Source organism: Mus caroli, chromosome 13, assembly GCF_900094665.2.
Source record: "Mus caroli chromosome 13, CAROLI_EIJ_v1.1, whole genome shotgun sequence".
Taxonomy (NCBI): Eukaryota; Metazoa; Chordata; class Mammalia; order Rodentia; family Muridae; genus Mus; species Mus caroli.
Genome location: NC_034582.1, coordinates 96,434,926 through 96,449,727, shown reverse-complemented (window position 1 = coordinate 96,449,727; position 14,802 = coordinate 96,434,926). Strand labels below are relative to the sequence as shown.

Sequence of the window (14,802 nt, the reverse complement as noted above, 5' to 3'; positions counted from 1 at the left end):
CATAATTTTCTTACGAAGAAATAGGTTAGCAAAAATTTCCAGCCCAAACAATGATTATTTCAGAGAAAAGCCCTCACTTATATCTTGCTGTGTTGATGAGATTCCTGCCCACTGGATTCCATAGTAACATTTAGAATGTGTTAAGTAGGGAGGACCAGCTCAGCTCCAGTATTCACTCTCTAACTAAAGGGAGCTAAAAGGGAAAGGTTTAAATGAGCGTCACCTTTACAGTACATTTAGGAAGCTATACGAATGTGCAGCCTTTCATTAAAATGCCTCTGTTCAGACTCAAAATTACTTAGCAGTTGGAGCTAACAGTCGAAGAACCAATTTCCTGATAACATCCCCCCTCTCCTAGGATAAAAGGGAAGTTCTTTGTATCTAATTATGTTAAGGAATTGAAATCCCTTCCTGTCAGATAGAAAAATAATAATAACTTGTACACAAGGCCGTATTCTTTAACTCAGGACTACCCAGATTCAGGGACTAATTAGTTATCTGAGATTAATAGCACTAATCAAGTTCCATGTAATTGCATGGAAGTTAGGAATATCTGTTCCTGTGACTGTGTTCTTGCCTCCCCTTCCTTGACCTTACTAACAGAGCTCAGGATCTTTAAACAAAGGGTGAAAGTAATCTCTTCTCTACTGCTGAGAGCATGCAGTACTGTAGAGGGGAGGAGACATACAGCCCCCAAACCAACTTTCTTCACCACTCTTACCATTCGCCAGTCTTTACCAGGGATCACCTTGAGATGTGACATCAATTCAGAGTAATAAGGAAGGGTCAATGGAAAGCTAAAACATTCTCAAGAGCCCATTACAGCATCTCTCCGAGGGATTCGTGTCAATGCCACCGCATTTCAAACACAGGACACAAATTCCAAAGGAATAGCTTTATGAAGCAGAGACAATAGACATCTGTGAGTCTCCTGACACTGAGTTGACCTCATACGGAGTCTCTCTTCCACTCCCTACATGTCTTCCACCCTATAACCTCATCACTCCCTGAAAAACATTACGTATGTGAGAATCAGAAGTCTGTTGTCAAACAGTATATTTACTGTAATTTACCATCATGGAGAGATTTTCATCTAAGTAATTTTAATGCATCTAAAGGCTTTGGTTTAGGTAAATGTTTTCTTCAAATGGCTACAGGTCCAGAATGGGTTTTGCAACGTAATCTGAAATGAGTAGAATTTGTATCTGCTTCTGTCAATAGGTTATTGTCCCAGTGTCTTGTTCATCTGCTATCTGTTCTCACAGGGAACTCAGTGTACTAAGCAGTAAGAACTTTAATTGAATTTGAAAACTAAAGCAACGTGTTTCAAGTTTACTGTGTAACAGGAGCCAAGCTAGGCACCCAGAAGTCAAACACCTCTATTGTGCATCCCCATATTTACCTGGAGTGGTGGTACTCGCCCTTCTTACTACTGTGTCCCTTTTGAGGAATACAGTCAGTTCTTCATATTGTGGTGACCCCAATGATAAAACTACCATTGTTGCTACTTCCTAGCTAGCTTTGCCGCTGTCCTGAATTATAATGTAAATATTTTTAGACATAGAGGTTTATCAGAGGGGACAGGGCCCCACAGGTTGAGAACCTCTGACTTAGAGCACATTGGCGTTTAGGACTGTGAATGTGCAAGAGGAAGACAGGGATGGAACATAATGTGTGAGTCACTGTACTCCCTGCAGGAGACAGAGCCGTTACAGTTATTACCTGAATCTTCATCTTTACGCTTTCAAAGTTTTCTTCTCTGTGTGGTTTTTGTTTTGTTTTGTTTTCTGTCAACTGCTTTGAAGGTCTGCAAACAAGTCAGCAACACTAAGTCACTAGGCGTTGCGTAACCTGAAGTAGAAAAAAAAAGTTATTCTTTCTCTCAATTATAGTAAGAAAACTCTAACAAAGTTATTAAACATTTAGGTGACACTAATACTGCTACCTTTGAGAGCGATGTCACATGCTCATGAATGTGAGGGCATTTAGATGCATTTCCAGCTGTCTGAAGTATTGCCACTGTAAGTCAGATAACTTGAAGCTACTCTGGGTGTCCAAGCCTTGCTCCCAATTCTGCTGCTCCCAAACCGTGCCCTTCCTCAGTCTTCCCCCATCTCAGCTAATAGCAGTGTCTGTCCATTTGCCTGGAATCGAAACCCTTTATTTATTTATTTTTAGCTTAAAAATGTTCTATCCGCTAAATTTTTTTTATTGAAGAAAAAGTTTTCAAATAATATACTTTGATCATGTTTTCCCCTCCCATAATTTCTCCCAGATCTGCCCTACCACTCTATCCACCAAACTCTGTGTTCTCTTTCTCTCTGAAAAAGAAACAAGTAAAACCAAAAACAAAACAACAGAAACCCAAGAAACACACAAAACCCTCAGAAAAATGAGAAAAAAAAATGACAAAAAAAAGCCCAAACAAAGCAAAAATGGGACAAAAAGATCTACAAAGATATCATGAGTTCATTCATTTTGTGTTGGTCAACTGCTCCCAGGCAACAGGGCCTACCCTGAAGTGTGATTATGCCCACTGAGACCCCACTGAAGAGAGCCTATTATCTTTCTTTGCCAGCAAGTATTGGTTACAGATAGCGTCTTGCTTAGGAGTGGGAGTTGAGTGCATTTCCCCTCTGGAGCCCTAGCTGGCTTTAACCAGTATCAGCCTCTGGTGTGCTGCCACAATCTCTTTGTGTTTGTATGTGCATCCTTTCTTTTGAATCTGGAAGAAACTGTTTCCTTGAAGTCACCTATCACCTCTGGCTTTTATAATTCCCTCTACCCCCACCCCTGCTTCTTTTCCACAGAGATCCCTGAGCCTGAGAGTGCAGGGCTTTAATGGAGACATCCCATTTAGGATGAGTGACCCAAAGTCTGTTGCTCCCTGCATACAGTCCAGCTGTGGGTCTCTGTGTTAGATCCCATCTACCGCAAGGAAGGGCTTCTCTGATGATATGATCTAAAGCACTGATTGTCTATCAGATGTATAATAAGCTAGTCTTGATTGCTCATCTCCCACCTTTATCCTGTGGTTTTCTAGCCAGTACCTCCCTAAGATCTGCAGTCGCTGCATCCAAACTGTTGTACTTCCCTTGTCTGTGTGGCCAGCATCCAGACAGATCAGATCTCCCTGCTCTTGCCTAGCCTGCTTGCAGTCCACTGTTACAGAACAGCTAGAAACATCTTATCATGTCCTTCCCTTCTGTGAAGTAGAGGATTAATAAACATTTCTTGCCTGACTTAGGCAGTGGGCAGTGGGTTCTGGCTAGGCCAGGTTTAGGCAGAGAAATCCCACATTATAAGAAAACCTTAATGCATTGTGAATAATCTGTGCTTGCCTTGAACACCCAAGGATATTGGTGTCCTTTATCCACGGGCCCACAGTTAGCACAGCATACCATTGTCAGCCAATCAAAGATAGTCCTTGGTTATTTAGGGTCTAAACAGCTGCCCAGGTTTAATTAATATTCCACAATTATATCTGGACAGGAGCCAGTGTCTCGGAGACAGGTGTCTAAGTAATAGGACACTCTCTGACTTTCCTTTACACATCACCTGTTATGGACTACTGGGATCCACTCGAAGTTTGCTGGCGACTTGAGCTCTGATTTTACAGGACTCCTTCTGTTGGAGGTTCCTATGTAAATCTTGCAAGTCCCCCACTTTATGCAGCCAGTCTTCCTGCAAGGAGACGCTAGATTTGGCGCTGTGCACTATAGTCTTAAGGTTGTGAAGCAGTGGCCACGTGTTGCTGAGGACCGGCGAAGCCTTCAAAAAACACCACACTGATTGTTATGGTGCAAAACATCACAGCTCATTTAAGGGGATCATCAAGTAATGAGAATTAGGATTCAAATGGGGGTGGGAGGTGGGGGACGCTTGCTCTTTGATCCACCAGGAGTTTCAAATGGCAGTGGTCATTAATTCTTGGATTCCCTCTGTCCTTAAAGAAAACTGAGGCGTCATAAACTGTCATTCTGTGAACAGATAGCTATTAAAAGCACATTAATAATCTATAGTGGGTAAAGCATATGCCTTTTAAAAAGATTTGCAGCTTGCTTCTCTGTGGCGAAGACGCAGGACTTCTTCATCCTAATTACAAAGCAATCAAACAATTTAATTAATCTGGAAATCACTTTCTTCACAATAACTGCCTCCAAAATGAGGCACCCCATGTCGTGCCGTTAGGTAACCGCAGCTCTGATACCCTGCTTGCGTCTTAGCCGTGCCTCCCTCTGCCTTATGGGGATCGTGGTGTTAATTACCTACCCAAGGCCTGACCATTGCTAAGGCTTACTGTATTGGGTTGGAGCATCAGCAGTGATGCTGGCAGTCCATAAAGTGTCCGAGCTCTCAAACATCCAAGAGCCAGCAAATCCCGGGAGCAGCAGGATGCGAGTTACAAGCAAGTGCCGCACATATGGGCAGAGAATTAACTGGCACCAGTTTCTACTCTCAGAGTCTCTCAGGTATTGCTTTGCAGATGGGTGGATGGATTCAGAGAGCAGCGTGCAAGGAGTGAAGGTCATGTGTAGGACTCCAGTTTCGATCTGTCTTGCTCTCTTCTCAGGAAGCGCCATTCATGCGTTCAACAGAGAGGACTTCATAGAGCATAAATGGCATGAACCCATCTACCCTAAACTCAGAGTTAGGACACTGTATAACAAAATAGTATTGCTGAGGCTCGAGAGACCAAAAAGTAGGACATTTTTGGTTTAAAGTAAAAATAAAACCTTCCACAATTGACCTCTCTAGCTCTAATGTGCTAATCTTACCATTTCTCCCCAAAGAAAGTTGAATTTTGTTCAGTGTCTAACAATCATCTGTACAGTGCACATTTACCCTTTCCTGTGTTGGTACCTGAGCCCCACCTACCCCTCAAGGTTCTCTATCAGCGGGTCATTCTGGCATGTTGTTCCTCCATTCTACCACAGTGCTGACACCAGGCAAGCTCTGGGCTCTGTCTTTTCCATGACGTGGTTCTCCTGTGTCACCAATCACTCTTGATTTACCGCAGAAGTTCTCTCTTGCCCTTGCACGTGCTGGTCCAGCTCCATCTCCTTTGGTGTACCCAAGCATCTCTAAAGCCTCCCACTACCTGGTACCGATGAGTGTAGTTCATGGGTCATTGGCTGCACCACTCTGAGTTTGCTATCGCCAGAGAGCTTATCTCTGAGACCACTTTAGTGTCCTCTCAGTTGTTTCCGATTCCCTGAGATCCCCATCCACCATCTTACTTGAAGCTTGCTGAACTGCCCTGCCATTGAGTCCCTGTCCTTCTGATATCTTACAATGCTTTAGAGAACTTTAGTGATAATATAGTTATAACAACAACACATAACACCATCTCAATTCTTTCTACGCCCCCACCCTCATCTTTTCCCCCAGCAAACGTCAGTCTTGTCAAAACCTAGATAGACTATATGTATAGCTATGATCACAAAACATTACACCACTTACTGGTGTATTATTGTCATCATAGTTTGTTGAAGTTCTCTCTGATGTTTTTGTTAATGTCCACACATTGACAAAAATGCTTGATACCATCTCTCAAAACAGTCTAGTTCTTAAACAACTCACAGACAGCTTTGTGAATGCTGTAGACATCTCAGTTCACCTTTTCAGCCTACATTTGAACAAATAGAGCTGCAGAGTTGTTAAGATACACAGATGGCCCCATAGACCTGAGGCTGAAGGTAAAGGAATCTAGGGTCTGCTTTTATGGCAGGGTGAGACCAAGTGAGAGGGGGAAAAAATGAAGTTTCGATCATACCTAGGTAGGCAGCCCAGGGAGCGAAGCTATAAGTCCAGGGATGGTTAATGGAGGCTTTGGCAATGGCAGCTTGGATTTCTTTGAAGGACAGAGTTAAATCAATCTTCTCAGTCTGTCTCTGGCTAGCTGTCTTCAAGCTTGAAGATCATCATGTGTGTTTAATAAAATGGCACTGGCTTCCTAGCGGCCGCCATTTTATGCTCATCTCCCAGCTCTCCTTTTCCCCCACTTTTGGTGTTTAATGAACTCTCTGTTTCCACTCCACATGAACCCTCAGCTTATGAGCTCTCTGTACAGAGAAGACAGGCTAGGGATCGGGCCAGATTCCCTTGGTATCTGTTATTTTCTTCCTGTGAATGAGGCAGAAAGGACTGTTGTCAGAATGTCTTGGCTTCAAGTAAGCAACTGTTTTTGTTACAACTAATAATTTACTGGTCGTTTGCTCTCCATGGTGTACAAGCAACATGAATATATTCCCAAACTTAAAACAAACAATAACAACAAAAAACCAACCCCAACCTCTATACAATGATTCCACGCATTATGCTACCCCCTTAGGAAGCAAGGGCTTTCAGCCATCTTGAAATTATTGAGCTCTTTCACAGAATGCAGAGGGTGACACACAAGCTAAATTAGGAGTGGGGGAAATGAATGCTGTTGAGAGAAATCAAAATAAGTTAATTTGCTGTGTAGATAAACAGACAGAATGAATCCTGGATTACTGGACGGCAAAAGCAAAATCCATTCCTCCAGGGGCCCCGGGAACAGCAGATGTAAAGACATGATAAATTTCACTGTGGCAGGGGGACTGCTCCTTGCCTGGCTCTCTATAAAGAAACGGCTTCTCAGCGCTTCCCCCGTTGAATGGCTTTGATTGTGCTGTCATAAAGTTAATAGCATCTGTTGAAGACAACACTATAAAATTTGCAACCTTAAGTTAATTGAAAATTTTCAGTGGAGATGTAGCCAGTGTAAGAAGTCCTCGAGGTAACACTAAACTTACAGTCCTTTAGGTGTTAGGCTGTTTCTTCTTTAGCACACTAATAACAAATCCTTTACCTCCTGCAGCTGGGCAGGACTCTGAGGAATGCCAGCATTCCTTACAGCTGGCTACAGTGGTCACTCTCACTGAGCCAGTGCCACAGCAGTGGTGGTACTATTGGGGATAAAAGGCATCTTCCCCGATCTATCTCTCCACTTTTCAAGAAACTACAGAGCTACTTTGCAGCCTTTTCTCACCTCCTTCCCGAAACCAGCTCCATTCCCAAGTGGTCCTCCCACAATGCAGCGCGTCTCATTAAATATGCAGGGGAAGCGGCGTGGTCTGGAGTGTCCTGAACTTGCCCTCGCCAGCTGCCTGCCAAGCCTTGTCAATGATCAGCAGCAGGTTGAGCAGGCTGATGGAGAAAGTAACAAGCCCCCAGGGAGCTGCCCTCCTTCCTGTGTGCAGTCCATGCTCCTTCTTGGCCTGTGCAGGACTCAAGGAGAGGCGAGTGCTGCCATCTCCCTGTAGCCATGGCTTTTAGAATCTTCTGCCTGGCCAGTCACATTCCAGCCGCTTAGAGACATGGGGCTTGCTGAAGACAATATTGGGGAGGGTTAATCCTGCCAGGTTCTTCCAGCCATGCTGATAGACCCTGAGACATTTTAGAAATAGGTCCAGATGGCTGGATTCTCCTTCATATTTTATGATTAGTCTTGACACAACTCTCTTTTAAATGTATACCTTGGAATCTAAGCCTCCCCCTTTCAAGACTTTTCTTTCTTTCTTTCATATCAAGGCTGCCTGCCACAAAATAAAAAGCACCTCCTAGGACAGCCTGAGCTTCCCTCCTACGTAAATGTTAGCTTCTGAAGACATAACACTGAACGTGTATGTACTCATTATTCTACAGACCAACATGTTTAGGTTATAGTGGTGACCGTGTGTATTCCCTTGCTTGGCTCACTTGGAAAGCTGTGCTGGAACTCAGTGTTCTCCCACCCCCACCCCCACCACAACCCCACCTCAACCGTTTCCCAGATCCCTGCTCGAGGCAAAGCTGAAACATTATTAGAGGAAATGCTATTTTGTAGAACTGTAAAGAAACTGATTACTGGAAAGAAGATTCTGGATATGGATAATGGTACAAAAACAAAATGAGGTTGCTCATTTCTCTTTCTCTCTCCACAGGAAATAGCCCTCAAGACAGTCCAAGGAATTTCTCCCCCAGTGCCTCAGCCCATTTCTCATTTGCGAGGAGGTAAGGATGGCCATTTGAGTGGGACATAAAGTGGTCCCTCGGGACGTCTCTGCTCGAGTCCCCCCCACCCCCAACCCCCATCCTCCTCCCACCTTCTCTTTCAGGGTTCTGTCTTGTGAGAGCCTTTTCATTATCACATAAAGCCTTCTGCAACCAAAGGACCTTGTTACATTGAACACACTGGCTTTAACTGTTTCATGATGACTTCTGTCGTAGCATTAGAGAGTTCTCCTGGTCCTTTGCTAAATGTGAGCCCCCGTGAAGGCAGGGAGGTCCTTCTCTCTGGGTTTTCTCCCATCTTTAGAGCAAGCATGATTCAGCCTGAACAGATTTTTACTGACTTTTTTTTTTTTTTTTTTTGAGATGTTGTTATGCAGGCACTATTCATCTGATGTCCTGGTTAAAGCTTTTGTTGTTATCATATGTTGTCCTTTTTGTAAAAGTGAGACTCTGGGATACAAAGTGTGAACTTGGGAACAATTGAATGACAGAGCTGAGAAGAAACAACTCTGTTTTTTTCCAGACAGGGTTTCTCTGTGTAGCCCTGGCTGTCCTGGAACTCACTCTGTAGACCAGGCTGGCCTCGAACTCAGAAATCTGCCTGCCTCTGCCTCCCGAGTGCTGGGATTAAAGGTGTGCACCACCATGCCCAGCTTTTCTTTTTTTTTTCTTTTTTTTTCTTTTTTTTCTTTTTTTTTCTTTTTTTTTTTCAGAAAGTAATTTTAAAGATTTCTTTAATGACACGTATTTGTTATAACTAGATGCTGGCATTAGAGGCATGCGCCAATATATCTGGAGCTCTTTTCTACTACTGTTATACTTAGAATTAGGCAGCAAATGCTTAGGCCTAGCTATGCCTCTGCTCCTAGGGAACTGAGTTAAGAGGAAGTGTCCTTACTTGATACCCTTAACATCCAAGCTTTTCCTGGGCTGGTCCCCTTGCTGTAGCCTCAGCCCTTTCTTCTGGATTCTGAATTAGTATGTTTTTCTCAGTCAAACATCCTTCTCTCTTCTCACATATGTGGCTTGCTTCCTCCACCCAGGAAAGACAGATTGCAAAATGCCCCTTCAGGTCTCCAAATATTCAGAATAAATTTAGTTTATGGTCTGGATGTCCCATTGATTTGTAAGAATTTCTCAGAGACTTAATTATACCCCAAAGTGAATTCAGATAGCATTTCCCAAACCATATAGATCTGTCTCAGAATACGTGCCTTTGTTCCTCCACACATCACTAATGAGCACACTTGTCAGCATGTGATCCATTTTATGTTCTGAAATCCTAAGAAAAGGAGTTTCAGAGCTCTGTATTGTAATTAAGATTCCAGCAGCATTTTCCAGAACTCTGTATGCTTAAGAGTCTACACTAAGTCCCAATCCAAGAGGAATGTTTGTTCTCTCATTGCCGCAGTCATTTCCCATCATATGCTCAAGGCCGCTCTGAATCCCACGCGGGCTGAGTTAGAAGGATGATTAAGATAGCATCTCAAAGAGCTTGCTGAGACCTACACCTGGATCTTCTCTGAGATCCAACTCTTTTTTTTTTTTTTAAATTAAGCTTTTCTTCTAAGTATTATACTGCAAAAGAAATGCAGAAGGTAACTGGCCCCAGAAATTGTGTGTCTGCCCAGTGACTGTTAGTTCCTGATGGTTCACTATTCCAAGTGGGGAGGAAAAACTTTGAAGGTCGATAAACAGAGTGCCCTCTGTAATCCAAAATGGAGTGTGGGTGCATTCCATTACCCCGAGTCATAAGTGCAAATCACATTGCAGTGTGTATGAAAACATGGCCTAAGCCACAGTCCCTTAATCCTGCCTGATTTATAAAAATGAAGAGCATCTGATCATTACGTGGGAGACTGAAGGACAGATGAATCTGGCTTCTGCGCTATGGAAAAAAAAAAAAAGGCACAACCTCCCAAGCATGTTAATTTTTGACAAATAAACCATAAACCGTGACAGGGGATTATCACTGGAGACCCTCGGTTCATGTTGCATGAACTACCAGCTGGGACTCCTTCCACACTCTTCAGAAACCATTAATTTTGATTAGAACCTGAGTGATTTGTGTTAAAATTTTCTTCAGGTAAATAGAACTTTGGGTACACTATAAGAATTCAGATCAGCACTTTCTACCTAACACCTGCCACTGCCTTACGTTTTAGAGGTGGACTTCCACTCAGGAAACAGACCGTTTGCCTGGGGTCTCCACTGCCTCCTGTTGGCTGTGTGTCACTGAGCCTTTAAGAAGTAATTTGAGGCTCTTAACATTTCATTATTTTATAATGTAGCCCAAAAGAGGAAATGGGGCTCCGTCTTTGAAATCATTCTGGGGTGAAGACACAAAGGTTAGGCTTATCTCTGACCTTCCTTGTTCAATATTCTCCCTGTTACACCCCTAGTAACATAATAGTCCACTTACAGACTATAAAGGATGATGCCACATACTGTATCTGTAAACTACAGATCTATGAGTAAACCTACCACGGCAGTTTTTAACCTACGAAAAGAAAAAAAAATCATCACAATATTGCATGTTGAGACAAGGAAACACTTCATCTTATTAATTGTTAGCACATGTGAAACCTAATCTGAAAATCCAAGATCCAAAATATCCCCAAATTTGAAACCCTACTACTTAAATGTTATTGTCTATTTCTCTGTCTGCATGTATACGTATGCATTTGTGTGCATGCACGTGTGTTCACAGGTGTGCCACAGGATGCGTGGCTTCTAGGATCATGCTTAGGTATTCAGGTTTTCGTGGAAAGTACTTTTATTTATGAGCCATCCCAGTGGTCTCCAAACGTACTGGAACTTACTGAGAGCCATTGAAATATTCGGAGCAACGGTGGGATGCTTAGAAATGTCTCAAATTTAAGATTAAGGATGTGTAGTGAGTTTGGAAATATCTTTTAAAAACAAGTCAAAAATTCTAAACCAAATTTCTGGTCCAAAGAACTTTGGATGAAAGATTCTCAGTCCCTACAATCTCAAGCCTGCAGGGCTATGGATCACTTAACATTTTTATCTGATGGTAAGATGGAGGGGATGATGTCACTACCTTTGCCAGAAGCTGGGGCCTTGAGACATTATAAATTGCTGTTGCTTTCATTGGCAATCTAGTGGCCTTTAGCGCCATCAGCATCTCCTGGTTGCCTACTTGTTATTTGCCTGGATAAACCTCAGAGCACATTTCTATAAGCAAATTTCTAGAAAAAGTTTGCCCCTCCTGCCTTTAAGTCTTCAGTCCCTTGAATACCAGTAACTAGGGTAACCTCCTGTTAGTCTGATCATTCTTTCTGGAGTATATTTTACTTGGTGATTGGTACAGTTGAATTTGACCCAACAGTGTATAGTATATTGCCTATACTTAACTATATACTATAATGACTGGACACATTACCCTGCTTTCTCTTCATGCAATTAAAATGGTCAGGCTGGAATCAGAGCATTCACCCTTTTTTGTATACTACACAAAACTAAATGTTTTGTGAGTTGGCCCCACCCACCTCCAGTCTCTTTGCGTCCTACGTTCTCAGCACCTGTTCCCCTTCCTCTTTGATTTGACGTAACATTGAGATTTCCACCTGGAAAGAAAAGATTCTTCTCAGAATCTTGTTGCTTTGGGAAGATGAGGATGTTGTCTTTGTATCACTACTAAACAGAAACGACAGCATTGTTAGTCAGATCCAAATTGTGCCTGTGTGATGGCTTCCATGGAAAGGGGGCACTGTCTCCACTCAGTACTGCATGTAGCATATATAGTAACCTTCTGATGTGCCGTTGTCACGGCAACGAAAAATGCAATGGTCCTTTTGCTCCATTTGAGTAAACAGACACAGGCAACTTAGGGAACTTTATGAGACATGAATTATTTCTGGTTGATGGCTGTACCAAGAACTGAGCACACTCTTGTTTAAACATCTTTCCAGTTGTGTGTTTTCTGGACTAAGCAAATGTAATTTATACTTCAGAATTAATAAGAACATGTCTCCTCTTGGAACTGCTCATCCATCTGAAATATGTCTGTGGATACCTGAGGGAAAGGCGAGTTAACGAATCACAAAACAAAACCATGCTGGGGAAATGAGTTTCTCACTCTTTCCAGAGTCTAGTTTCTGATAATTGCTATGAAATGGACTGTTCAGTTCTTTTAAAAAATCATATCCCTTTCTTTGCTAAATTAAAAATGGTTAAGATAGAATATTCAGGCATTGCTTTTAAATATTTTAATAGGTAGCTAAATATAGGATCTGCCTGTGTCCCTTTAACTGGTGGTTGTACCTCTTATGTGCATGCTGTAATTGTTTTCCTCAGAAATTTCAACATTTTCATCTACATAAAAATGTTCTTAAACAAGCACATGATTTAATCACCCCAATTACTTTTCTCTGGTATATTTATAAACATCTCATTTTGCTTCTTCTTCTTCTTTTTTTAAATACTTGATTTCAATTGTACTCCAATCATGGCCACAGAAATGACAGGTAAATTTCACTAAAATCTTAGCATTGTAATCACTCTGTGATGTGTCTGCTTTGCCTCCATCTTGTTTCTGTGGACCATTTGCGTTTATTGGAGGTGACACCACCATAGCCTAGAAGACCTGCCTTGAACTATCAGGCTATCGTGGCCATTTTCCATATGGGCATCAAAGTGTGGTTTCTCAAACTCGTCTGATGCTATCCAATTCCCTGACTTCAGCTTCCTGTGAGCGTGTCTGTGTTAGACTTCCTACGTTGTTGTCTCCCCCTTGGTAAATGAACAAAAGTGTGAATTACAGAATGTCTCCACATGATCCTGTCTTTAAGACTGTAGTGCAGCTTTTTAATAATGTGGTTTTTCTGTTTTGCCCCTCAGAAAATTTCCACGTCTTTGCTTTTCCTCTGACAGTTTATGATACATACATACATACATACATACATACATACATACAGTATGATCTTATTTTAAATTTCGAATAAAGCTCTAGAATAACAGAAATCCCTGGAAATTTGCTCTGTGGCAGCCCCTTGCCCTCCCAGCAACATGGCTAATAACTACTGCATCAGTTCACTTCAGACCCCTGCATTGGCCCTGACTTAACCCACAGTCCAACTCCATTTAGTCACCATTCAAGGACAAAAGCCATTCTCTTTAAGGACCCTGGCTGCTTGGACTCTGAGGCTGGAGCAGGTGATTTCACTCTGTGTTCATTTCCATTATGAGTATAGGTGGTTTCCTCCAGCCATTTGGGTGACTGGGCAGAGCTTGCTGCATGCTCAGAGACTCAAACAAAGATGAACTTTGCACCAACATTATATGAAGCCAGGTCACGTCAGAAAGCAATAATTCTCCAAAGCCTGAGCTTCAAGCTTTCTGACCATAAAACTACTTGCTACTTCAGAGTGTGACGTAACCAGGAGCCCAGTGCTCCCCACCACCTCTGTTTACAATAAGAGAAACTACATGCTTAGAAATCCCAGGTGGAAAACCTCCTGAAGGCCCTGAGCATGCCCCAGGGTCTTGTACCCTGATGGAGTCTGGGACCACGTTGAGATCACTGGGCAGTTGTCCTTTCCACACAGAACACATTTCCTCTCCCTTTCTGCTTGCACTGCTTCCAATCTGCTGAGTCTGACCATTGTAATTATCCCCGGTATTCATTTTGTCAAAGTGTATTAGTGAGAGATCAATACTATGGATCAACCCATCCACTTTCTACTTGTTTGGGTGTATCGATTCCTATTAAATAAAAGGCAACCTGCTGTATAATGTTTGTTTACCCTAACCCGGGCCAAGCATTCTCACATCCTCATAGACTATGCTTATGTCATTTGATTAAAGATAACCTAATTCCCTGGGGGTTCTCTGGGGTTCCCTGGTATCAGCACTTCCACACTTGACCTAACCAAGCTCCCTTTGTCCACAGAACGGATGGGCGCCGCTGGTCTCTGGCTTCTCTCCCTTCCTCAGGCTATGGGACAAATACCCCAAGCTCCACCGTCTCTGTAAGTGCTTCATTTTTCTTCTCACCTCAAAACCACAGAACTAATCTATACTCTGTTTTTCTCTGGGTGGTTCCTGAGGGGGGAAGGAAAAGGCAAATTCCACGTCTCGCCGAATAAGATATGTCTCAAACAATGGCCTAACAATGTAGAAATGGTACACGGTTTCTGGAAGCTTCCAAACTACAGAGCATAAAAGTCTAAGGCCCAAGATGACACGTTTGGAGGATGAGAGCCTTCATCTTAATACCATTTGATGTAGTTTTGGGGAAAACAACACAGTCTACATTCAGTGTTGGCACTCCATACCGGATGTGTGCGTGAAGACTCTCACATTCAACTTTGATGGACTTGCTCTTCTCTTGTGTGTAGCTGAGATAGAAGCTTGTTTTCTTTTCTCTTTCCTTCGAAGGATGCCCTCCCTCACACAAAACCATAAATTTGTCTCTACCCTAACAACTTAAAAACAAACAACAACAACAAAGGAACTTAGTAAGTCTGTGGAAGGAGATAATGATAACATTTCAACCCCAGGCCTAGCAGTTACTGAATACTGTTCAGTAGATTAGATACAAGCCTACCTGGTTTAAGTTAGAGGAGTTTCTGTGGCCACGGGGCTCTGAGAACCAGGTGGTGGTGGTTTAGAAAGGCCCAAGAGGTCACACAGTATTCAATGAATGCCTAACAAGGTGGTCTGGTTGCAGATCCCTTTAGCTCCTTGGGTACTTTCTCTAGCTTCTCCATTGGGAGCCCTGTGATCCATCCAATAGCTGACTGTGAGCATCCACTTCTG

At 42.7% G+C, this 14,802-nt stretch overlaps 1 protein-coding gene and 1 long non-coding RNA gene across 12 annotated transcripts in view; one reads left to right on the top strand and one right to left on the bottom strand.

Annotated features, from left to right (window-relative positions):
* Window positions 1-14,802, top strand: part of Mast4 (microtubule associated serine/threonine kinase family member 4) — a 593,644-nt gene that overhangs the window by 506,125 nt on the left and 72,717 nt on the right. For 6 of the 11 annotated variants that reach the window (XM_029468312.1, XM_029468310.1, XM_029468315.1 and 3 more), the window contains 3 exons: window positions 7,950-8,019; window positions 12,501-12,509; window positions 13,934-14,012. In XM_029468312.1, the coding sequence (XP_029324172.1) occupies window positions 7,950-8,019; window positions 12,501-12,509; window positions 13,934-14,012 (158 nt within the window). The remainder of the gene's footprint in view (window positions 1-7,949; window positions 8,020-12,500; window positions 12,510-13,933; window positions 14,013-14,802) is intronic. The other 5 variants (XM_021180018.1, XM_029468311.1, XM_029468316.1 and 2 more) reach the window with 1 other exon arrangement.
* Window positions 1,745-6,271, bottom strand: LOC115029083. Its single transcript, XR_003834656.1, has 3 exons — window positions 5,777-6,271; window positions 3,559-3,771; window positions 1,745-1,851 (listed from the first exon to the last, which is right to left on the bottom strand). It is a non-coding gene; the product is annotated as an uncharacterized LOC115029083 (long non-coding RNA).